General features: G+C 39.5%; 1 protein-coding gene across 2 annotated transcripts; it reads right to left on the bottom strand.

The window, feature by feature from the left end:
* Nucleotides 1–1478: 1478 nt before the first annotated feature.
* LOC131147997 (putative ubiquitin-conjugating enzyme E2 38) lies at nt 1479–25391 on the bottom strand. Of its 2 annotated transcripts, XM_058097720.1 has the most exons (8): nt 25229–25391; nt 24996–25084; nt 10352–10489; nt 9619–10251; nt 9436–9499; nt 8899–9038; nt 8460–8771; nt 1479–2163 (listed from the first exon to the last, which is right to left on the bottom strand). In XM_058097720.1, the coding sequence occupies exons 2-8, from the start codon at nt 25071–25073 to the stop codon at nt 1918–1920; spliced, it is 1611 nt and encodes a 536-aa protein (XP_057953703.1). In that variant the 5' UTR covers nt 25074–25084; nt 25229–25391; the 3' UTR covers nt 1479–1917. The 2 variants fall into 2 exon arrangements, with proteins under 2 accessions (XP_057953703.1, XP_057953702.1); XM_058097719.1 differs by having other exon boundaries at nt 24996–25385.
* Between the last annotated feature and the right edge of the window lie 536 nt (nt 25392–25927).

Here is a 25927-nt window from a genome sequence, read left to right as displayed (position 1 = left end):
ATTACACTTCAGCATAAAAAATAATTTGAAATTAGTATGCTACTAAATTTAAAATACTTAACACAAAATCGAATCACAACACCCTACTGAAGTTTAATTTTATTGATAGCATGAACTTTCCATTGAAATACAAAATGATTATATAATCCAAACAAATAAATTTCATGCATCTCGTTTTTGTTAGGGCATAGTGCATCATAAAAAATAAAGTTCAAAAAAAAAAAAAAAAAAAAAACCCTAACCTTAAACTTGGATGTTTCCAAACGAAGCCTTCAAACAGAAAATTAAAAGGCATACTAAACTCTTTTATTAATCAAACAAACTCTTTAATTAAAAAAATTAATTTCAAATTTATGAACAAAGCAAATGGTGGATTTGTGTCTTACCCCATCTCCTTGAGTTTATATAGCTACTCCTCAACGGTTAGGCAGCCTCCCAACGAACAACGATCACCTGCAACCTGCAACACGTCTAGCCTCTGCCTCAGCAAGGGTAACCTGTTCTGCTCCTCCCTGTCTCTCTGTTCGCGAACAAAATGGAAGGAGGAAGAGCTCTGTAAGGGATGAAGCGAATCTCGTTGGATGAACCAACGAAATTTGTCACGCATCCAACACCAGCTGGATGGGCAATTAGTATTCCGAAACAAATCTCGCTGGACAAACCAGCGAGATTTGCTACGCGTCCACAGTAGCATCCTTCATCCATAATAAATCTCGCTACTCCAAGTTGCGAGATTACGTCAAAGTCATTCTGGGAAATACTTCCCTCAATATGGTATTATTTAATATATTTTTAAAAAAAAGTTAACTGGGAAAAAACTCAATTTTTTATGTTGCATTTAAAAAATACTTTTAAAAAAATATCATACAAATTACAAATTTTCCTAGAGAGAGAGAGAGCATGATTTTCTTCATCAATTCTTTAACCAAAGCAAAAGTAAAAATATTTTTTTGGGACCCAAAGCTCGGGCTGGTGCAAGAGTTCTTAACTAGCCAATAAATATCAGTTTATTTGTTATCAAATAAATTAAATTGACCAATCAAGTGCTGGTGATTAACTCATACATCAATCCCTCTTTACTTGTGATAATAATCAATAAATAAATAGTGAGCAAGTAAATAAATTACTATGTAATTAAAGTTTTTTCTCTTTTAAGTTTAAACGACGATCATTTAATTCTAAAAACTATATCATATTGGCTATACTTCAAATTCCTCTAATTTCAACATAATTAAATTTAAACTTTTACAAAATTTAAAAGGGATGAAAATGCACCGCAATGTAATTTTAAAATCACCAATAAATATGTCAACATGAGATGGGACTCCCATTTCCCAACAAGGAACTCGGGCAAGCGATGCATGATCATCAAAAACCACAGCTTCAAAATTGCAAGGCAAATGGTTTGATTTATACAATCATTCTAAAAAGGATTTAATAAACATATTTGATACTAAATCAGCGCTCACAAAACAAAATATCTAATACTGGGAGTAGGTGTGCTTTATTCCCAACCAGCTTGCTGGAATTAGATGCTGCCACACAATTGAGTTATATTATGAAATATTAATAGATGGCATGGTGGGAAATAGTTCCATAAACAAAATTAAAATAAAATAAGAAACTGCTAGATATTCCTTCTTAGAGGGGGCCATCATTCTTGTAAAAGCACAATAATGGAAGAGTCCAATTCAGTTCAGTTCAGTTCAGTAGAAGCTCTTTCATCATCCTCAGATGTCCCTGCCCCCTGCTCATATCTATACATCTACACCCATTTAGAGTACATTACAATCTCTAAATCTCTGAACTGGTAACTATCCAGCCAAGACCATCAAAACCACAGTGACACTGCAAGTCACAGGCATAAGCTGTGCCATAAGCAAAGCAGATCACCAAGTCGTGTAGCTCCTCAATCTTCTATGCTGGAAGTCGAAACTGCTCACAGCCTTCTGATCCATTTTTAGTGAAAGCTGTAATGAGCAAATTCATCATCTTGGCCACCGTTGTCTTGAATTCACTCCAGTGACCCTTATCAGCCCCTTCAACATTCTGAACTCCTTTGACCATTGAACCAACCTCAGCACCATCAATATATGCCTTGCATGCCGCAAGGATATCATGCGCTCGACAACGGAAATGACCAGCAACAAAGTCCTCAAAATTCTGCATTAAAACTCTTCATCAGGTCTTTGCATTCAGAACCAAACAGCCCGCATGTTAACAGAAACAAGCAAACAAAAGAAAAGTGCAGAACAAAACAAAATAAAATAAAAGCAACAAATTTTGTTAAAAATTTATTGGCAGTCCACACAGTGCAGAACAACTGCATGCTCGAGTCTCATTTGGTAAAGCTTGAAGTACACCAAATAAAAACTTGCCTCACTACTCAGTTTTTCATGCAAACAATATGCCATGGAGGTTTTGAAAAGCATATTAACCAATATTTTAAACGCTCAATCGAAGCTTGCCTCGAGATGAGGCATGCCCAAAACCTTGAAGCTCAATCTAAAATAACAAATTAAAAAAAAAAAAAAAATCATTTATTATACACTGATATTGGCATATCTGTACAAAAGGCCCACATTGCCTGTGCTTACGCATTTTGGGTGTGTGGATCTCAAGTTAGAATAGGCCAGATAATTTTAACATGTTTTATTAAAGCAATGTCATAATACAACCAAAGTCTTGAACCTCAACCTTCCCAAAATAATTGAGGCGCATCTTACATCTTCAAAATAATATGAACTTTACAAAGTCATACATATCTCTAGGTATGATTTACTCTCTAGTATTTTCTTACTTTCATTTTTTTTTAAATGATCAAAAAATACATTACAAATTATATGTTACTTTTTTTCATTTTATTTGTAATTTTATTATTTATTTATTTATTCTAAATATATGTAATTTATTCACATATTTTAACTAGAAATAAAATTCTCAAAAGCCTATGCCTCAAACACACAAGGCTTATGCCTAACTACTTAAGGTTAAAACACCTTGCCTTTTCAAGTATAGGCATTAACAAATGGCTAGCCTACAATACTAACATGCAAGTGGTAAAGTCTAAGTTGAAGTCTAATAGGTTTCTACTAGACATTGAAATAGATTCTCTCGGTACTACTAGTTTTCTTCCACCTAGTGTGCCTTTTGGGTATAATCCAAGATCTTAATCTTGGACCCTGCAACAGAAGGGGTAGTTAAGGATAAAATTAGTGCAAATAGGAATATTTCTCACTGGGAATCATATCATTCACATTTAGTCATGTCTTCAGAGTATTCCTACTTGGGATCTCCATGAGCAATGGTGAGAGAATTGAGGAGATTGGAATTTTCCCTGGTCAAAGATAATAAGGGGATGACAAGAGAGGTGTGCTAGTTAGTTGGAAAGCAGCTGTGATTGCTTACAACTTCTGAAGTGACGAAACACAAGAATATTATGTGCGTATCTAGTTTGTGAATAGGTTTACACTACAGCACACACATGAGAGTGGATTTATGGAAGTCTGAGGAACTTAAAGATCATACTCCTAGCATATTCAATGGAAAAATGAAGAGTAAAAGAAGAAGACTTGTTTGTGCTTCATTTGTAAATGCATTTATTATATTTGGGTCTGTAATAATTTATATCGGTCTGTAATAATTAATGCATGACATGCATGATAGGAATATAAGCTCAACATGACCGTAGATTGACCATCGATAAACAAATGACCATAGACAGATTTCGGTCGACCGATGCCAGGTTTTTAAGCTTAATTAAAATGCCTAAATCGTAGACTAACCTTAGGTCTTTGCACAAACACTTTGATAAATCCCCTCAATCTTACAAATCATAATGATGCAATCAGGGGTAAAAATATGACTTAGACTTTAAAATTGAAGGGGTTTCGGGCGACCGAACTTGTGCATTCAAAATGCCTCGATCGACCAAACGTATGAAAAGTCAAAATTTGTTGATCGGGCTCGGGCGACCGAACCAAAATGAACTAAACGTTCTCGGTCGACCGAACATTTAATGCTGACTTTTTCACCTTCCCCGGGCGCCCGAGCTTCACATTCATTTTTGCCTCAGGCGACCAAAAGTTGAAATTCGGCAGACCGAACTTAGGATTAGGCAACCGAACCTCAAACAGGTTGGAAAATCGTCTAGACCAGCCAACCCAAATTGTCACCGAGCACCCAAACATCAAAAATACACTTTTTCTCAGGCGTTTGTTTGGGCAACCGAACCCAAGTTTAGTCGACCGAAACTCTCGGGTTGAAATAATTTTAACCACGATAACATGGGGTTATTTGAGTTCAACTAGTTTAAAACTTTTTTAATTATTTCCACCATATCCCAACGGTCAAAATTTTATGTGAGGCTATATATATGAGCTCATTTGCAAAAATTAAGATAAGATTAGAGATTTGATAAAGAAAATTTTCATCTAAATTTTTAAAAAGCTCTTTCTTCACATACAAGTCAAAACTCTCATCCTTTGTTCATTCCTTGGCAAAATAATATTGAGTGAGTATTCTAAACTATCCTACACTTCCTATTTTAGCACAAACTCTTAAACTTGTGATTGTTGATTTTTATTGAGTTAAGCCCAAAAGTCATCCCCCTTGATTTAATCAATAAATTCATTTTGTGGGGAAACTTTTTACTAGCTTGTGAGTCTTTGCATTTCTTATTGCAAGACTCTTGAGTTTGTCTTGGTTTTTTGAAGAAAATATTTTTAACAAACTTGTTCTCTAAATATCTCTTGCGCTTGAGTTTCTGAAAATCTTTTTGAGATATATGTTTAGTCACTTGAAATCTTTGAAACTATATTTGTGACTGATATATTTATATATTTTGTTTCAAAGAAAGCTTGATATCACACTCTCACACTCTGATTGCCTATTGACATTATCTTGAGAGTTGTAGATTTATATATCTTCATTGAGCTTATAGTTCTGATTTTTTGGAAGTGCATTGATTATTGCTTGTGCGTATTGGTACAAATCTGCTTGTATTAGAAGCATCTTTATTTGTACGCAATTTTATATTGATTATTGTATTCCAGGCATAGCCTGAAGTGGGAATTCTCCACCCCATAAGGAGTGTGTAAAGGTTGAGGTCGGCCCTGGTGTAATTTGACCTGATTGTAACCGATGCCGCTCCACACGTTAAGTGAGTAGTAGTGAAATCCTCGGACTTGCGAGCTGAGGCGAGGACGTAGGCAGTATTGATCGAACCCCGATAACATATCGTGTGTGCACTTTATAATTCCGTAATTTATTTACAGCACATGTATGTTATTTTCATTAGACTGTGAATGTTGCGCATGAATTAATTTCCGTATATTATATTTATCTGCACATTTGGAATTGCATAGACAGACCCTAAGTTGTGTTATACTGTTGCTAGACATTGAACCTAGGACAATTTTTAATACCCAATTCACCCTCCTCTTAGGAATACACTAATTCCAACAAGTTCTCTAGTAAGGAAACTATTAAGAGCCCAAATCCCTTCAGGACATGATAAATGAACGTATGGTTTGCAGCAAAATGAGTTAAAGTCTAAAAATAATGGTCAAATGAATAACTGAGAAAGACTTGCAGCAGAATTGAGCTAGACACTAAAGCCAAAACTAATGTAACTTGTGCAAGGTCATGGAAATTCATCTCACAAATCTACTATTCATTTCTTCTTTCTAGTAGCAATGGATGCTAAGAATTAAGCTTTGCAATGGATGCTAAGAAACATTTTTGTGAGATTTCAGGAAACATTATTGCCTTTTAGAATCACCCTGCCTTCATCGCCTTTCCCTCCTTCACTTTGCGTCTATTTCTAGTTTTTATAGTTTGATAAGGATTTCAATTTCTTGGAACTGTTTTTTTTTTTTTTATGTAAACTAAATGATAGGGATGCAAGGGGATCAAGTTTGTTTGAGTAGCATAATTCATTTCTGATGTTTTTCTCTTGCAAGTCTTTCTTCACTTATTTGCCACAAACTCATGATCCTCATCCTCATCATCTTCCCCTTGCCAATTCCAAAAAATCAGAAGTAACAATTATTTGCATGTGAAAAAACCTGGTGCGATTTTGTCTCTTACTATGTGTTATGCACGAACAGGGTAATGAGAGAAGATAGTCATCCTTTTCTCAGTTGCTGTTATGTTACTTATATGGAACTTCTTGACCAGTGTCTGTAAGTAGGGTTGGATTAGCCTGGGTTACAAGAAGATTTACTCTCTAAGTTTCAGCATTTCAGCAGAGGTACGCATTGTAAATTTTTAAGGCAAACTGCTATGGTTGTGAATTGAGATAGTTTGGGGTGTTCTGTTAGGAAGGGATGCGGGAATTTTGAAGAATAAGCATTTTATGTTAATTGGATTGGGAGAGTGGTACATTATGCTCCTTTGTCTTCTGTCCCAAGAGATTTTAAAGGAGGCATTAGAGGACAGCAGGACTAGAAGAACTGTCTTTATATATATATATAGTTTCCTTTTACCTTCTCATTAGGTGGACTTCTTGTTCTCATTAGGTGAACTTCCAAGTATATTTTCTTTCAACCCCTCCCCCAGTCCCAAGAAAAACGAAAAAGAAAAAGGAGAACAAATTGATGCCTAACATAATCATTTTGCAAAATTCTCATTTTAAACAAGCCCAGGAAATTGAAGATTAACATGATTTTTTTGTTGCTCATTTTTCCTAGTCTAAGTTTTCAATCTGCAGACATGATCATAGCACTACTTCAAGACATTTTTTAACTGAACAAATTGATAGCTAACATGGTCATTTCACAAAATTCTCATTTTAAAAGGGCCCAGGGAATTGAAGTCAACATGATTTTTTTGTTGCTCATTTTTCCTTGTCTAAGTTTTAATCTACAGGCATGACCATAGCATTAGATAGTATTACTTTAAGACATTTTTTTAACTGCCATTCTGGTTTTATTTAGTCCAAATCCTAGGTGATCTTCTACCTATATGAGGATTCCAAGCATGCTATTCCCCCAAGATTTTCAGTAGGTTCCCATGTACATGGAAATTTTTAAATCACTGTTTCCATAATGATAAAAAAATATATAAAAAAAATTAAATACAACTCTGCCAATCACACATTTTTTAAATCCAACGATGGTCCTTAAAAAAAAAAACAAAACAGTAGACAAGCACCATTCAGTTTGCATTGAAAGTTGATATATATGATCTGTTTGATTTTCGGACTCTTAATTGACTGACACAAAAAAAAATTTTGGTTATGTGATGAATGCAAGTGATCAGTTCACTTATTGTAGATAATATATCTTTTTCAAAATAAAAGAAAAATATCTCAAAATTTGATAATATTACAACATGGCCTTAAGTTTTCTGTTATTTAATGTCATGCAAGTGTCAAGAGTATGTTACCTAGATCATGGAGCTTTCTAATTTGTGGAATGGGAACAGGAAGAGTATCACGGTACATCACATGCTCTAAAATATGGAACATTAGGAGTATACATGATACACTTGTGGAAAAAAAGTACAATGGCACTTATGTATTTTGGACGGGATGTTGAGATGTTTCTAAAGCTAGAAGAGATTTTTCTGTTGAGAAATAGATTAATGACAGAAATAGAATTAAAATGGGATGATTGCCCACTTTTAACTAATAAAAGTTATGTGAAAAGTATTGAATTAAAACTTTGGATCATTAGATCTATCATTCCAGAACAAAAATGTACCATGTTCTCAAACGTTCATACCAATACGTGGTTCGCTAGGGTTAGCATTTTCTGGTAACTATGTGTTGAACACTTTAAAGCTGCCATGTCCAACTCATGTTAAAGAAATAAAAATAAGTCTTACATGTTTGAGAAGTATCCGATGCATGTTAGGGCTGTGTTGGAGGAGTGTTAGTGTCCGATACTTGTCGGTCACTGATACTTCCCCCTTGTGGAGGTGTCGATGCTTTAGATGTAACTAAGCCTCTTAAGTAGCTCATCTAAGAATCCAAATTACCAAGACCGTGCACTAAGAATTCTGGGTGTGTTTTCCAGGCTTTTTTTGTGTTTCCCTGTCACTTCATCTTCCCACAATAAAGTTCACAAGTTCCTGAACAATTTTTTTTTGGATAGCAAATTTTACCCTCAGCGGAATTCCAAAACCATACCAAAAATATCACGGCCTTTTTGTCTCCCAAATTTTAAGCCGAATTATAGCTCATAAAGAGATTGATGCCGAATCAGTTTGTTTTATGAATATTTGACCATAGCCAGGGCTTTTCAAGACTAATATTTCAACCTCGGACTCAGAAAACCAAATTAGCTCCATACATACTTTCACCATCCCGGGAATTGATTTTATTGGAAAGTTGTATCATTATCTTGTGCAGCCAAATAGGTAGCAAAGCAGGCTAATATCAAGCTCAGAAATTAAAATTCAACACAAGGGATGCACGGAAGAAAGATCATGGACATAATTTTTGTTACTCGTACCTTTGGCGGTCTCCGAAGTGTATACATCATCGTCTTCAAGGATAGAATAAAAACATCTGCGTTGTATTGCTTGGATCTCATGACCCCATCATTTCCCTTGTAAGTACTTTCAAACCCAGGCTCATTAAAAAATGGATTTTCATTCAGGATTAAAGCTTGTATAGACACCAAAACTTGCAGCATGGTTGACTTCCGTGGGATCCACTTCTCTGTCTTCTGACCATTCCAAGTGTTGAGGAGGCTGAGGCAGACTTTCCCACATTCATACAAGTTAGGATTTAAGCGAAGACCACCAGAATAGTAATAAACCATCTGAGAAGAAAGTCCCAAAAAATAATACATATTCATCATAATAGGTTATATTTTCTTTTATTTCATGCATGGCATAATATGAGGTTATGTTAAAATATGAAACTAGGATGCATTATCAATTACATACCGGCGGTACAATAGGATAGGAAGATGGGAAGAAAATGTCGAAGAAGAAAAGACCATCATGGTATGGAGTGCCCCCAGGTCCTATAATTGCAGCCCTCAGAAGATCCATCCTCGATTCACAAACTCTTACAAATATTGTATCTAGATAGAGAGGGGAGGGAGAGAGATTACTGGCTCAACCAAAATGCAAATGATAAAAAATCAAAATAAAGAGAAATATATTTATTATAAAAATAAAAAATGAAGGTAAAGAAGAGTTTTGGGAGAGGGGGCTCAGCAACTCAAAATAATAATAATAATTATTATTATTATTATTATTATAATAAACCAAATGCAACAACTTTCCCACTCTAGCCTTACATACTGAGCACACATATCAGAGAGTAAGCAATACTAAAGTCAGTATTGACATCCAAATACACAACACTACATAAATGCAATGGTGAAAAAGAAAAAAAGTCAGTGATGATGGCCCTAAGTGATTATTCTTAACTAGTCAATATCTGAATGCAACATGAAGTGCAGAGTTGAAACTCACCTGGCAAGTCCTTCTCCAGAATTTTCCATTCCTCTTGAATTTTCTTTGCCCAGTTCTTGTTGGCCTAACAAAAACAGAGCCCGGACTAGATTATATAAACATGTGCACACATAAAAAAAACACACAATCACATGCACACATAAAGTAAAAATGAGAGACACATCTTTGGGCAACACAATTCACCTGCTCCTCCACTCCAAAGTTGGCATCGTTGAAGTGATGGTCCGAAAAATCTTCAACAGTATCAAAACATTTAAAGTCTTCAAACTTTCTAACAACTTCATCCTTACCTTCATCTTTCCCATCAAAAGTCGACTTTCCACGAACTTCAAAACTGCTTGAACCCGCCTCACCCTTTTTGCTTTCAGCAAGACCTGAAAATAAGGATACAGAAGTCTCTCCCCCCACAGGGACAACCCCACCATCAGAACAGGCCTGCGAAGTAGGAAAAGTCGAAGTGCTTGTAAAATCTGGCATATTTTCAGTTGGCACAGGGGCCTTCAACCATGGAACTGATGCCTCTACACCAGGCGGAAAATCCACTTTATCAAATTGGGCTTGCAAATTTGGATAAACTTCATCATCATAATAATAATAATCATCACTGGCATCATCGTCAGAAATATCATCAATATCACCACCAGCATCATTATCATCATCATTATTTTCATTGTCATTGTGTGAAGAAAAGTCAGAACTGGAACCAGGGACATTGATGGAATTTATTGATTCTGATGCAGAGCTCTTAAGTGGAACAACACCATCCACTGATCCAGATAAACTAGTAGGGTTGATGAGATTGTTGGCCAAAGCGTCCTGGAGAAAGAAACAAATTAACAAACAATACATTGGCACAAGCAATGTTGAGCAGAAAGACTTTTCATCAACTAGAGAAAAGTTTATACAGATCATTTACCTTAACCTGGTTTTCCCAAGACATGTCACAAACAATTTCTTTCCCCATACCCTTGTTAGGCATGTTAACATTCTCATCACTAACCAAAGCGCCTGGTTGATTTTCTTCACTGCCGGCCTTGGCTATGTCATAGAGAACCTAAATGAATAAAGAAAAATAACAAGGAGATAGGAGATAATTTAGAATCCAAAGAATCCAATCCTCAATGCACAAGACAAAGGAAGAGAATAACACAAGCCTAATATAGCTACAAGATAATGGGGGTGGAGGAGCATTAATATAAAAAGTGCATTTACGCCATTAGCTTCTCAATAAAATGTGGATGTCCAAAAAATGACTGTAGGAATACAGGAGCTCCAGCAAATTTCTCCCCTTGGTTAATCTTAAAACTGTAAAAAGAAAATTGGTGATTGTGAATGAAAAAAAAAAAGGCCCCAAAAACCACCACTCAACCAATAAAAAACAGGACTCAGCAGTCCACTCAAAATATTGCATACATGTGAGGTGGGTTTCTTTGACTAGCCATCCACTAAAGCAATGCTCATATTGTCCCTATTTCATTCTTAACTCTTTCATGAAGGGAGATAAAAGTAATAATACTCTCAGAAAATACCCAATCCTCGTCTCCTTGTTCTCCAATCCAGTGCCTGTAACGCAAGTCATACAGAAAGCTCTAAACAGATTTAACTCCCATGTTCTCACTAGAATATCCTTCATGAGATGTTGTGAACATGGTGCTCCACCAAGAAACACAACACTTAACACTTTCAACACTCAAGTCTTGCCAAATTACCAAATCCTAAAAAGTCGCACAAAATTATATGATACTGCCATTGCCAACAGAAAGATAATCAAACCAAATACCCCAATTGTCTTAGACTTACTCCAAATTTAATAGCAATGTCAAATTGCAGTACGTGTTTCCCTTTTCAAGATAAGGGATGGACCCAGGAACAACACAAGCACTAAAATTGAACTTGCATTTTTAAGAACTTAACAGAAAGCTTGCTTGATCCTGAACCCCTTACAAAATTGCTCCTACTTTACTGAGACAGCTCTAAAAGCACCTTCACCTTACATGTTGTATGACTAGTAGCCGTAATCCCTAGAAGGGACAACTAGAGGGGCAATGACACAACATCATGAACCAAAAAGTTAGAAGGTGATAAAAACAAATAGGATTTTGAAAGGCGTAACACACACCAAGAACATCTAACGGTATCACAGACCTGCCTCAAACTTCCATGGCCTCATTGGCCATAGTCTCTCTAAGAAATTAGTTGTGAAAGATCACCTCACATAGCTAGTTAGCTGACTCAGGTATCATTCCCAATGGAATTAACTAGGCAAATCACTCCACCAACCAAAAACAGCCACACACACACCACCACCCATAAAATGAAGAAAGAGCTCAAAAAAGCAAACCAACAAAATTTGAGTAAAAATAACAAGTGTAGGATTTTACAAATCAAGTGACGGGCAGCATAGTATTCTTTTCCCCTACTAGCAAACCTCGTACACTGTGTTTCATGCATCTTAAGACGAACTAAGCTTGTTCAGGGCATTATGTTTGCCTGTGACCGCTTATCTCATGTGCTTGGGATGGGTTTCCATCATGTAAATACTAGTGTAGGGTTATTTTCTGCTAATAGTGTCTTTGTATGCCAAATAAGGCAGTATGACTCCTCAATCACTTTGATGTTTCCTGTTTGCTTGCCACGGCTTTCATGAATTGATTACTGTTTCCGCTGCTATTTGAATGAATGCTAATGAAAGTACTTTGTGGATGAATGTTGGTAAACGATAGGCTGGCTAGTTAAACAAGAGTGCTTTAGCTAGCTCCGCACGGCCCTTCACAACGGTGTGAAAATAGTCGGACTGTGACACTTGGTATCAGAGCCAAGGCTCAGTTGCTACAAGAATTCAGTTACCTTCGTTGTGGGATTTGGGAAGCTTTGGTAATTGACCATAGCACCAAACAATGCTGAAAGAGTTAGTGCACTGAAAGCACAGGTTGAAGAGACAACCAACAATATGGCCAATGAGATGGCCCAACTGAGGGGACTTTTGATGAAGTGATGGGATCACAGCAGCATCAAGCAAGTTTGACAAGTGAAATGTCGGAGGACTTTCACCACACTGTGGAAACTTTGCAGGCCCGGATGGCAGATCTAGATGCAAATATGAATGTGATGGTTCTTGCTATGGGGAACTCCAACACTCCGGGAGTTAGCAAGACCAAGGTGCCAAAGCCCACGACGTATGGGGGTGCCCGAAATGCCAAGGAGTTAGAGAACTTTTGTTTGATGTGGAGCAGTACTTTGGCGTTATGAGGATGGCCTCAAAACAGACAAAGGTGGATACTGCGACCATGTACTTGATTGGTGATGCCAAACTGTGGTGGCGTACCAAGTACAGAGAAATTGAAAATGGAAGCTGTGTAATTGATAGTTGGGCAGACTTGAAGAGAGAACTCAAGGCCCAATTCTTTCCTGAGAATGTTGAGTATGATGCAAGAAGAAAACTGAAAGATCTCAAGCATACGGGGTCGATCAGGAAATATGTGAAACAATTTTCTGCTTTGATGTTGGATATTCGGGATATGTCGGAGAAGGACAAGTTGTTCTATTTTCTAGAGGGGATGAAACCATGGACAAGAACTGAATTTCATAGGCAAAGGGTTCATGACTTGTCAACTGCACAAATTGCTGTAGAACGCTTGACGGACTACACTGGTGATGAGACCGCTTCGTCCAAACGGTTTCGAGAAAAGGGAAATAGTGGAAAGTCTTTCAAGAATGGCAAACCCAAGAGTGGGGGAGCCGATTCTAAATCATCCTTCGTCGTCTCAAGGGTTCAACACACCCAATGGAAAGGAGAAGAGTAAAATTTCGTGCTACTTGTGTAGTAAGCCTTATAGAGTTTTCAAGTGCCCTTACAAAGCATCATTTAATGCTTTATAGGCTCCCATTGCAAAACAGACAGTGGAAGACGATGAGAAAGAGGATGATGCCCCGAGGGTGGGTTCAATGCGGCTAGTGAGCGCATTGGAAAAGCAGGAAAAAATACCAAAAATTACACGAGCGAAAGGGTTAATGTTTGTGGACTTGAGGATAAATGGGAAAAGTACTCACATTATGGTGGATACGGGGGGCTACTCATAATTTTGTTTCGCAGTTGGAAGCATAGAGACTCAACTTATCCTTAGAGAATGATACAAGACGCATGAAAGCAGTTAACTCTGTAGCCCAGCCTACTCTGGGAGTAGCCAAGCAAGTGGCTGTAAAGCTTGGGCAGTGAGAAGGTCATGCGAATTTCACAGCGATCCATTGGATGACTTTCCAGCCATTCTAGGAATAGAGTTCCTAAGGGGGACGAGGGCAGTGCTGATGCCTTTGGCTGGTTCCCTGTGTCTGATGGGAGATCACTCGTGCATGGTGCAAGTCGTTGCAACGAAAGGAGACGACGGGAAGTCCCTTTCAGCCATACTACTCAATGATGGATTGGGTCAGGGTGAGCAGACACGTCTAGCCACGGTGGTGGTAGACAAAGAAGTAGGTCAAGAGCTAGAGCCTACGACCATCCAAACGGTGTTGGATGAGGATAATGAGGTGCTACCGGATAAGCTACCTCACAATTTACCTTCACGACGGACTGTAGAGCATAAGATCGAGTTGTTATCAGGAATGAAACCACCTGCTACAGGGTCATGTCGGATTGCGCCTCTTGAGATAGTAGAGTTGGGGAAACAGCTTGATGAATTGGAAGCAAGATGTATTCGCACTTCCAAAACACCGTTGGGAGCATCGGTGTTGTTTCAGAGGAAACATGAAGAGCATCTACGGAAGGTGTTCAACAGGTTGAGGGGAAACAATCTGGATGTGAGAAGGAGAATTTCTCTTTCGCTCGGCGAAGCAACAAATTCCTTGGTCAAGTGGTTTAACAAGGTTGTATCCGGAGGGGTATGGAGAAGGTAAGGATGATTCAAGGACGGAAGATCCCCACGACATTGAAGGAGTTGCGTTCTTTTCTTGGCCTTACTAAATACTGCAGGAAGTTCGTTGAGGGGTATTCGCGGAGAATGACGACAGGACTACTGGGAAGGTATTATTGGCCGCACACGCAGGATGATGTGGTTGATTATACCAAAACTTGTCTCACTTGCCAAAAAGACAAGGGGGAGCAGAAGAAGTATGGTACTTTCAGGGCCGCACCAAAGTATTGTTTGGCAGAGGAGACGACACAATTGTTTCTTGTGACTATTGTGAAACATTGGGGTGTTCCCCAAGTTATTATTTGTGACCAAGATTTAATGTTCACTGACAACTTCTTGACAGAGTTTTTCAGGATATTCAAGTTACATCTAGACATCTCTTCGAGTTATCACCGACAGATAGACGGACAGATAAAGAGATTTAGAGAGCTGCTAGATGAGTACTTGTGCCATTTTGTCAATGACAACCAAAAAAATGGCGTGCAACTACTTGATGTGGCTCCGTTTTGTGGCAACGCCCAAAGGCGCTCAACAACCAACAAGAGCCCTTTTGAGCTTGTTACAGGTCAGCTGCCGCTATTACCTCACACAGTGGGCGAGCCGTACAAACGAAAGAGTCCCAGGGCGTATATCTTCACCAGTGAAGGGAAACAGAATGCAGAGTTTGCCCAAACCTATCTGGAGAAAGTTTCTGAGCAGATGAAGAAGTGGGCAGATAAGGGGAGAAGACCGCAGTTTCATGTCAGCTGTCTCAAGCCGTTCAACACCAACATCAATGACCTGAGCAAAAGTCAGTTCAACAGAGCATAGTTGAAGATAGTGCAACCTGACAGACATGACGTTGAAGAGATCCTTGTAAACAGAAAGTTCATATCCTCAAGGAGGAAGTGGCAGAAGTTCCTAGTAAAGTGGAAATGCCTTAATGACAAAGAAATCAGCTGGATTCCTGCGGAAGATATTCAACCATTCGTGGACAAATTTGAAGTGTACCTACCGCCAACAGTCTACGAGGACGTCGACCACATAAGTGGGGGAGAATGTCACGAGCTAAGCTTGTTCACAGCATTATGCTTGCCTGTGACCGCTTATCTCGTGTGCTTGGGATGGGTTTCCATCATGTAAATACTAGTGTAGGGTTATTTTCTCCTAGTAGTGTCTTTGTATGCCAAATAAGGCAGAATGACTCCTCGATCACTTTGATGTTTCCTAGTGTCAGGATGATAATTACATAAAAACCTCTTTAGGGGAGGGTGAGTGTTCATCAGTCATTGTAAAACTCACTAGCAATTGTCAACGTGCTTAGCCTACTTGCTTCCCTCACTAAGTACACAATGTCAACGGAGGATTTGTTAATGAATTACGTTTGCTTCAATGTTTACTGCTTGCTTGCCACGGCTTTCATAAATTGATTACTGTTTCCGCTGCTATTTGAATGAATGCTAATAAAAGTACTTTGCGGATGAATGTTGGTAAATGATAGGCTAGCTAGGTAAACAAGAGTGTTTTAGCTAGCGCCGCACAGTGTCACGAGCTAAGCTTGTTCAGGGCATTATGCTTGCTTATGATCGCTTATCTCGTGTGCTTGGGATGGGTTTCCATCATGTAAATACTAGTGTAGGGTTATTTTCTGCTAGTAGAGTCTTTATAAGCCAAATAAGGCAGTATGCTCCTCGGTCACTTTGATGTTTCCTAGTGTCAGGATGATAATTACATAAAAACCTCTTTAGGGGAGGGTGAGTGTTCATCAATCATTATAAAACTCACTAGCAATTGTCAACGTGCTTAGTCTACTTGCCTCCCTCGCTAAGTACACCATGTCAACGGAGGATTTGTTAATGAATTACGTTTGCTTCAATGTTTACTGCTTGCTTGCCACGACTTTCATGAATTGATTACTGCTTCTGCTGCTATCCGAATGAATGTTAATGAAAGTGTTTTGTGGATGAATGTTGGTAAACGATAGGCTGGCTAGTTAAACAAGAATGCTTTAACTAGCGCCGCACGGCCCTTCACAAGAGTGAAAATAGTCAGACCGTGACATTTGGTATTAGAGCCAAGTCGGTGACACTTGGTGAGAGCCCAAGGTTGAGTTGCTACGTGAATTCGATTGCCTTCGTTGTTGGATTTGGGAAGCTTTGGTAAGTGACCATGGCACCAAACACTGCTGAGAGGATCAGCATGCTAGAAGCACAGGTTGAGACAACAACCAACACTATGGCCGCGGAGGTGGCCTAAATGAGAGAACTTGTTGATGAGGTGATGGGATCACAAAAACGTCAAGCAGGTTTGATAGGCGACATGTTAGAGGAGTTTCGCCACACAGTTGAAACTTTACAGTCGCGGATGGCAGATTTGGATGCAAAGATGAATGTGATGGTTCTTGCTATGGGGAACTCCAACACTCCGGGAGTTAGCAAGACCAAGGTGCCAGAACCCAGGACATATGGGGGTGCCCGAGATGCCAAGGAGTTAGAGAACTTCTTGTTTGATGTGGAACAATACTTTCGTGTTGTGAGGATGGCCTCAGAACAGGCAAAGGTGGATACTGCGACCATGTACTTGATTGGTGATGTCAAACTGTGGTGGCGTACCAAGTACAGAGAAATTGAAAATGGAAGCTGTGTAACTGATAGTTGGGCAGACTTGAAGAAAGAACTCTAGGCCCAATTCTTTCCTGAGAATGTTGAGTATAATGCAAGGAGAAAACTAAGAGATCTCAAGCATACGGGGTCGATCAGCGACTATGTGAAACAATTTTATGCTTTAATGTTGGATATTCGGGATATGTCGGAGAAGGACAAGTTGTTCTATTTTCTTAAGGGGATGAAACCATGGGCAAGAACTGAACTTCATAGGCAAAGGGTTCAAGACTTGTCAACTGCACAAGCGGCTGCAGAACGCTTGACTGACTACGCTAGTAATGATACCGCTTCGTCCAAACGGTTTGGCGGAGAGGGAAACAGTGGAAAGTCTTTCAAGAATGGCAAACCCAAGAGTGGGGGAGCCAACTCTAAATCATCAACCTCAAAGGAAGTTTCGTCGTCTCAAGGGTTCAACACACCCAATGGAAAGGGGAAGAGTAAAATTTCGTGCTACTTGTGTAGTGGGCCTGATAGAGTTTTTGAATGCCCTCACAAAGCATCACTTGTTGGGCTTTTGTGGAGCCTAGTTGTGTTAAATTTGTAGGATGACCCGACCTTTATTTAATGAGAGATTTCTATCCTAAGGCTTAGTCCATGGAGCGAAGAATTGCGCAACATATAAAAGGATTGCTTTTGGGTGATTAGGGTTTGTGGTTGTACTTGCAAGAGAGCGAGAGGAAGAGCATTGTATCACCGCACTCTCTGTGTTTTTCTTCCTGATAATATTGAAATCCCTGCAACTCCGTGGACGTAGGCAAAATTGCTGAACCACGTAAATATTGTCTTGTGCGTGTGATTGATTTTTCTTTGGCATGTATTCTTTCTCTATTTTGTTTCTCACGGGTTTCGGGAATTTGTTCTTAATTCCCAACAACTGGTATCAGAGCCTAAGGTTAGGTTCGAGTGGGAGCAATGGCTAAGGAAGCAGGAAAGGCGTCTGGAATAGAAAAGTTTGATGGCAGAGACTTTGGATTCTGGAGGATGCATCTCGAGGATTATCTCTATGGGAAGAAGTTACATCTGCCGCTACTAGTAGAAAAACCTGCTACTATGAAGGACGAGGAATGGACTCTCCTTGACAGACAGGTACTGGGAGTTATAAGATTAACTCTGTCTAGGTCTGTTGCACACAACGTCATGAAGGAGAAGACTACAACAGATCTGATGAAGGCTTTGTCTGGTATGTATGAAAAACCGTCAACAAATAACAAAGTACATCTGATGAAGAAATTATTTAATTTAAAATGGCAGAAAATGCATCTGTAGCACAACATTTGAATGAGTTTAATGCTATCACAAATCAATTATCATCGGTAGAAATTGATTTTGATGATGAAATTCGTGCACTGATCGTTTTGGCTTCGTTGCCAAACAGTTGGGAGGTAATGAGGATGGCAGTAAGCAACTCACTGGAAAGGAAAAATTGAAGTATAATGATATACGGGATTTAATTCTGGCTGAGGAGATTCACAGAAGAGATGCGAGTGAAATCTCAGAATCTGGTTTTGCCCTAAACCTTGAGACAAGAGGCAAAGGTAATGACTGAAATTCAGATCGGGATAGATCAAAATCCAGAAACTATAATCGAAGCAGAAGTAAATCTAGATCTGGCCAAAAGGGACAATGCTGGAACTGCGGGAAAACGGGTCATTTTAAGAGACAATGAAAAATTCTTAAGAAAAAGAATGAGGATGATTCTACTAATACTGTAATAGAAGAGGTACAGGATGCACTACTTCTTGCAGTAGACAGTCCACTTGATGATTGGGTTTTGGACTCAGGAGCTTCGTTTCATACCACTTCACACCATGAAATCATACATAACTATGTAGCAGGAGATTTTGGTAAGGTGTATTTGGCTGATGATACAGCCTTGGATGTTGTGGGTATGGGAAACGTCCGGATGTCACTACCCAATGGGTCTGTTTGGTTACTGGAGAAGGTACGACATATTCCTAACCTGAGAAGGAATTTGATTTCTTTCGGACAGCTTGATGATGAAGGGCATGCGATGTTGTTTACTGGTAGCACTTGGAAGGTTACAAAGGGAGCTAGAGTATTGGCTCGTGGAAAGAAATCCAGTACTCTATACATGACCTCAAGTCCAAGAGATACAATTGCAGTTGCTGAAGCAAGTACTGATACAAGCTTATGGCACCGCAGAGTTGGTCACATGAGTGAGAAGGGGATGAAGATGCTGCTATCAAAAGGGAAACTACCGAAATTGAAATCCGTTGATTTTGACTTGTGTGAAAGTTGCATCTTAGGAAAGCAGAAAAGGGTGAGTTTCTTGAAAAGTGGCAGAACACCGAAGGCTGAAAAATTGGAGTTAGTGCACACAGATTTATGGGGGCTCAAGGTACTACGTTACTTTCATTGATGACTCAATTAGGAAGGTATGGGTTTATTTTCTGAAAAATAAATATAATGTATTTGAAACCTTTAAGAAGTGGAAGGCTATGGTTGAGACAGAGACAGGTTTGAAAGTAAAGAGTTTGAGGTCGGACAATGGAAGAGAGTACATAAATGGAGGGTTTAGAGAGTATTGTGCTGCACATGGAATCAAAATGGAAAAGACCATTCCTGGGATACCACAACAGAATGGTGTGGCTGAGCGTATGAACAGAACTCTCAATAAGTGTGCTAGGAGTATGAGATTGCATGCTGGACTACCAAAAAATTTCTGGGCTGATGCTGTTAGTACTGCAGCTTATCTGATAAACCGAGGACCTTCAGTTCCCATGAAGTTCAGACTTCCTAAAGAGGTTTGGAGCAATAAAGAGGTAAAGTTCTCTCACTTAAAAGTTTTTGGTTGCGTCTCTTATGTTCATATTGATTCTGATGCTCGTAGTAAACTTGATGCAAAGTCCAAAATATGCTATTTCATCGGCTATGGTGATGAAAAAATTTGGCTATCAGTTTTAGGATGAACAAAATAGGAAAATCATCAAAAGTAGAAATATGATATTTAATGAAAAGGTTATGTACAAGGACAGGTCAACTATAGTGTCAGATATCATAGCGATAGATCATAAGAGATTTGAGTTTGTTAACTTAGATGAGTTCACTGAAGGTACTGTACAAGAAAGGAGTGAAGATGATAAGGAGAATGTAGAACCACAGGCAAATCAGAATACACCTGTAGCTGCGGTCCGTAGAACCTCCAGGACCATTAGACCTCCACAGCGTTATTCACCCGCTTTAAATTATCTTCTGCTAACTGATGGTGGTGAGTCAGAGTGTTATGATGAAGCCTTGCAAGACGAAATTTCAAACAAGTGGGAGTTAGCCATGAAGGATGAGATGGACTCCTTGTTGGGGAATCAGACATGGGAACTAACTAAATTGCTAGTAGGGAAGAAGGCTTTGCACAACAAGTGGGTATACAGAATAAAGAACGAACATGATGGTAGCAAGCGCTACAAAGCCAAAATAGTTGTCAAAGGGTTTCAGCAAAAAGAGGGCATTGACTTCACAAAAATATTTTCTCCAGTTGTGAAGATGTCGACAATTAGACTGGTACTGGGAATGGTGGCTACAGAAAATCAACATCTTGAGCAGTTAGATGTGAAAACGGCATTCCTTCATGGTGACTTAGAGGAAGACATCTACATGATTTAGCCAGAAGGGTTCATTGTCCAGGGACAAGAGAATTTAGTCTGCAAACTGAGAAAGAGCTTGTATGGTCTAAAACAAGCTCCAAGATAGTGGTATAAGAAGTTTGATAGTTTTATGCATAAAATTGGGTTCAAGAGATGTGAAGCTGATCACTGTTGTTATGTTAAGTTCTTTGACAACTCTTATATCATTTTACTGTTATATGTAGATGATATGCTTATTGCAGGGTATAGCATTAAGGAGATTAATAATCTGAAAAAGCAATTGTCAGAACAGTTTGCAATGAAGGATTTGGGAGCTGCAAAGCAAATCCTTAGAATGAGAATTATTAGAGATAAGGCTAATGGTACATTGAAACTTTCACAATCAGAGTATGTGAAAAAAATTCTCAGCAGATTCAACATGAATGAAGCTAAACCAGTGAGCACGCCCTTGGGTAGTCATTTCAAACTAAGCAAGGAACAGTCACCGAAAACAGAAGAAGAAAGGGACCATATGAGCAAGGTGCCCTATGCTTCAGCTATTGGCAGCTTGATGTATGCTATGGTGTGCACAAGGCCAGACATTGCACATGCAGTGGGAGTTGTAAGCAGATTCATGAGTAGGCCGGGAAAGCAACATTGGGAGGCAGTAAAGTGGATTCTGAGATATCTGAGGGGTTCATCAAATACATGCCTTTGTTTCACAGGTGCAAGTTTGAAACTGTAGGGTTATGTAGACGCTGATTTTGCTGGTGATAATGATAGTAGAAAGAGTACTACTAGATTTGTATTTACTCTGGGTGGTACAGCTATATCTTGGGCTTCAAATTTGCAAAAGATTGTTACTTTGTCTACTACAGAAGCTGAGTATGTTGCAGCAACTGAAGCTGGAAAAGAGATGATTTGGCCACATGGTTTCTTAGATGAATTGGGTAAGAGGCAGAAGATGGGCATTCTACACAGTGACAATCAGAGTGCAATTTTTCTTGCCAAAAATTCGGCTTTTCATTCAAAGTCAAAACACATACAGACAAAATACCACTTTATCCGTTACCTTATTGAAGATAAGCTGGTAATACTTGAGAAGATATGTAGATCTAAGAACCCGGCAAACATGTTGACTAAGGGTGTTACTATTGAAAAACTAAAGCTATGTGCAGCTTCAGTTGGTCTTCTAGCTTGAGGATAGGAGGTAGAGTTGCAGGGATGAGGGATTGTTCTTTTAGGAGGATTGCAGTTGATATTGGTGATTGAACTAGTCTCCAAGTGGGAGATTTGTTTGGCTTTTGTGGAGCCTAGCTGTGTTAAATTTGGAGGATGACCCGACCTTTATTTAATGAGAGATTTCTATCCTAAGGCTTAGTCTATGGAGCGAAGGATTGCGCAACATATAAAAGGATTGCTTTTGGGTGATTAGGGTTTGTGGTTGTACTTGCGGGAGAGCGAGAGGGAGAGCATTGTATCGCCCGCACTTTCTGTATTTTTCTTCCTGATAATATTGAAATTCCTGCAACTCCATGGACGTAGGCAAAATTGTCGAACCACGTAAATATTGTCTTGTGCGTGTGATTGATTTTTCTTTGGCGTGTATTCTTTCTCTATTTTGTTTCTCATAGGTTTCGGGAATTTGTTTTTAATTCCCAACATCACTTAATGCTTTACAGGCTTCCATTGCAGAGCAGGCAGTGGAAGACGGTGAGGAAAAGGATGATGCCCCGAGGGTGGGTTCAGTGCGGCTAGTGAGCGAATTGAAAAAGCAGGAAAAAACACAAAAAGTTAAACGAGTAAAAGGGTTAATGTTTGTGGACTTGAGGATAAATGGGAAGAGTACTCGCGCTATGGTGGATACGAGGCCTACTCATAATTTTGTTTCGTAGTTGGAAGCATGGAGACTCAACTTATCCTTAGAGAAGGATACAAGACACATGAAAGCAGTTAACTCTGTAACGCAGCCTACTCTGGAAATAGCCAAGCAAGTGGCTGTAAAGCTTGGGCAGTGGGAAGGTCATGCGAATTTCATAGCGGTGCCATTGGATGACTTTCTAGTCATTTGTAGGAATGGAGTTCCGGGATGAGGGCAGTGCTGATGCCTTCGGCTGGTTCCCTGTGTTTGATGGAAGATCACTCGTGCATGCTGCAAGTCGTTGCAACGAAAGAAACCGACGGGAAGTCCTTTCAGCCATACAACTCAATGAGGGATTGGGTCAGGGTGAGCAGACACGTCTAGCCACGGTGGTGGTAGACAAAGAAGTAGGCTAAGAGCTGGAGCCTACGACCATCCAAGCGGTGTTGGATGAGTATAAGGAGGTGTTGCCGGATAAGTTGTCTCACAATTTGCCTTCACGACGGACTGTGGAGGATGAGATCGAGTTGTTATCAGAAGTGAAACCACCTGCTAAAGGGCCATGTCAGATTGCACCTCAAGAGATAGTAGAGTTGGGGAAGCAACTTGATGAATTGAAAGCGGGATATGTTCGCCCTTCCAAAACACCGTTGGGAGCATCGGTGTTGTTTCAGAGGAAACATGAAGAGCATCTACGGAAGGTGTTCGACAGGCTGAGAGGAAACAATCTGGATGTGAAGAAAGAGAATTTCTCTTTCGCTCGGCGAAGCAACAAATTCCTTGGTTGATTGAACAATGTTGTATCCGAAGGGGTATGGAGAAGGTAAGGATGATTCAAGAAGGAAGATCCCCACGACAGTGAAGGAGCTGCGTTCTTTTCTTGGCCTTACTAAATACTGCAGGAAGTTCGTTGAGGGGTATTCGCGGAAAATGACTCCAATGACAAGACTACTGGGAAGGTATTATTGGCCGCACATGTGGGATAGTGTGGTTGATTATACCAAAACTTGTCTCACTTGCCAACAAGACAAGGGGGAGCGGAAGAAGTATGGTACTTTCATGACCGCACCAAAGTGTTGTTCGGCAGAGGAGACGATACAATTGTTCCTTGTAACTATTGTGAAACATTAGGGTGTTCCCTAAGTTATTATTTGTGACCGAGACTTAATGTTCACTGACAACTTCTTGATAGAATTTTTCAGGATATTCAGGTCACATATTGACATCTCTTCGAGTTCTCACCGACAAACAGACAAAGAGATGAAGAGATTCAGAGAATTGCTAAATGAGTACTTGGGTCATTTTGTCAAGGACAACCAGAAGAATGGCGTGCAACTACTTGATGTGGCTCCATTCTGTGGCAACGCCCAAAAGCGTTCAACAACCAACAAGAACTCTTTTGAACTTGTTACAAGCCAGCTGCCACTGTTACCTCACACAGTGGGCGAGCCGTACAGACAAAAGAGTCCTAGGGCGTACATCTTCACCAGTGAAAAGAGACAGAATGTCGAATTTGCCCAAGCCTATCTTGAGAAAGCTTCTAAGCAGATAAAAAAGTGGGCAGATAAAGGGAGAAGACCGCAGTTTCATGTCAATTGCCTCAAGCCATTCAACGCCAACACCAATGACCTGGGTAGAAATCAGTTCAACAGAGTAGAGTTGAATATAGTGCAACCTGACAGACATGATGTTGAAGAGATCCTTGCAGACAAAAAGTTCATATCCTCAAGGAAGAAGAGGCAGAAGTTCCTAGTGAAGTGGAAATGCCTTGATGACAAAGAAATTAGCTAGATTTCTACGAAAGATATTCAACCGATCTTGGGCAAATTTGAAGTGTACCTACCGTCAAAAGTCTACGAGGACGTTGACCGCTTAAGTGGGGGAGAATGTCACGAGCTAAACTTGTTCAGGGCATTATGCTTGCCTGTGACCGCTTATCTCGTGTACTTGGGATGGGTTTCCATCATGTAAATACTAGTGTAGGGTTATTTTCTACTAGTAGAGTCTTTATAAGTCAAATAAGGCAGTACGACTCCTCGGTCACTTTGATGTTTCCTAGTGTCAGGATGATAATTACATAAAAATCTCTTTAGGGGAGGGTAAGTGTTCATCAGTCATTGTAAAACTCACTAGCAATTGTCAACGTGTTTAGCCTACTTGCCTCACTCGCAAAGTACAACATGTCAACGGAAGATTTGTTAATGAATTACGTTTGCTTCAATGTTTACTGCTTGCTTGTCACGACTTTCATAAATTGATTACTGTTTCCGCTGCTATCCGAATAAATGTTAATAAAAGTGCTTTGTGGATAAATATTGGTAAACGATAGGGTGGCTAGTTAAACAAGAGTGTTTTAACTAGCGCTGCACAGCCCTTCACAAGAGTGTGAAAATAGTCCGATTGTGACACATGGCCCTTCACAACGGTGTGAAAATAGTCGGACCGTGACAACCATGCACACAATAATTGCAAGCGAATAACAGTTTTATTCAGAAAACTTTCAAAAAGAAGAACAAAAATCAAGAAATAAAATCCACTTCTATCACTTTGGAGATTAGAGTGTTACCTCGTTTTGTTTGATTTTCTTCGAGATCGAACTCTGGGGCGTTGTTTGAAAGGTGAATTCGTCGACATCAAGATCCATGCCTGATGAATCTGAGTTAGAGAGTGCACATTAGCCGTGAAGATTTGTTATCGGAACTGACCAAAATTAGTGATGGAAACCGAACGGACGAGTAACGCAAGATCAAGCAAATGCAGTGTTTTGGGTTTACAGAACCAGAGGAAAACTGAGCTTGCCTCTGCGGACGATCGTGCAGCCGTGCGCTATTTAAGAAGCGCAGACAGAGAGCGAGCGAGAGAGAGAGTCCGTCAATAGTATAGAGTATTTTATTGGAGAGAAAAATGGTGCCTCGGAGGAAACTTTTCTATCGTGCGCTGTGGGGGGAGGATAACAGTTCCAAGACGCGGTCGAGCTCATTCAGGTTTGCTACGTTGCAAGTCACAATTTGTCTGACAAATACATGGACCAATGAAAATGGAGAATACTTTCGGTTACGGTGCGCGCGAGCACTTCTGATTGTAATGCTAAAAACCTCTCATTCCATGGGTTGCGAACTTGTGAAACACTTAAACCGTAACACGGGACACGGGACTGTCTCGCAGGATGCGCTATGGTGTATCACTGTGGCCGTCAGATATGTCCCGCCCAAATCACAGACGTAGGATTTCATGACTTTCAATCCAATCCACTGTAGGATTTTTAATGGGGACTTTATCCGAATGATTAGGGTATCAGTTAATTAATATTGAGAGTTGGAAAGTTGCAAAAGAGATCCGTATAAAAATGGAAAGTAGTATTACCCCTCTTGCAAGTGAATCTTTCTTTTTTTTTTCTTTTTTTTTTTTTTTTGAGTAACATTCGGAGTTCACTTCCATTTTACGGTCCGCGACTATTCTCACCCCTTATGTAGCGACCCCACACTCATAGGGAGGGTA

The sequence above is a fragment of the Malania oleifera genome, chromosome 2 (genome assembly GCF_029873635.1).
Source record: "Malania oleifera isolate guangnan ecotype guangnan chromosome 2, ASM2987363v1, whole genome shotgun sequence".
Classification (NCBI taxonomy): Eukaryota; Viridiplantae; Streptophyta; class Magnoliopsida; order Santalales; family Ximeniaceae; genus Malania; species Malania oleifera.
The sequence above is the reverse complement of the archived record's forward strand: the minus strand, read 5'-3'. Positions and strand labels throughout refer to the sequence as shown.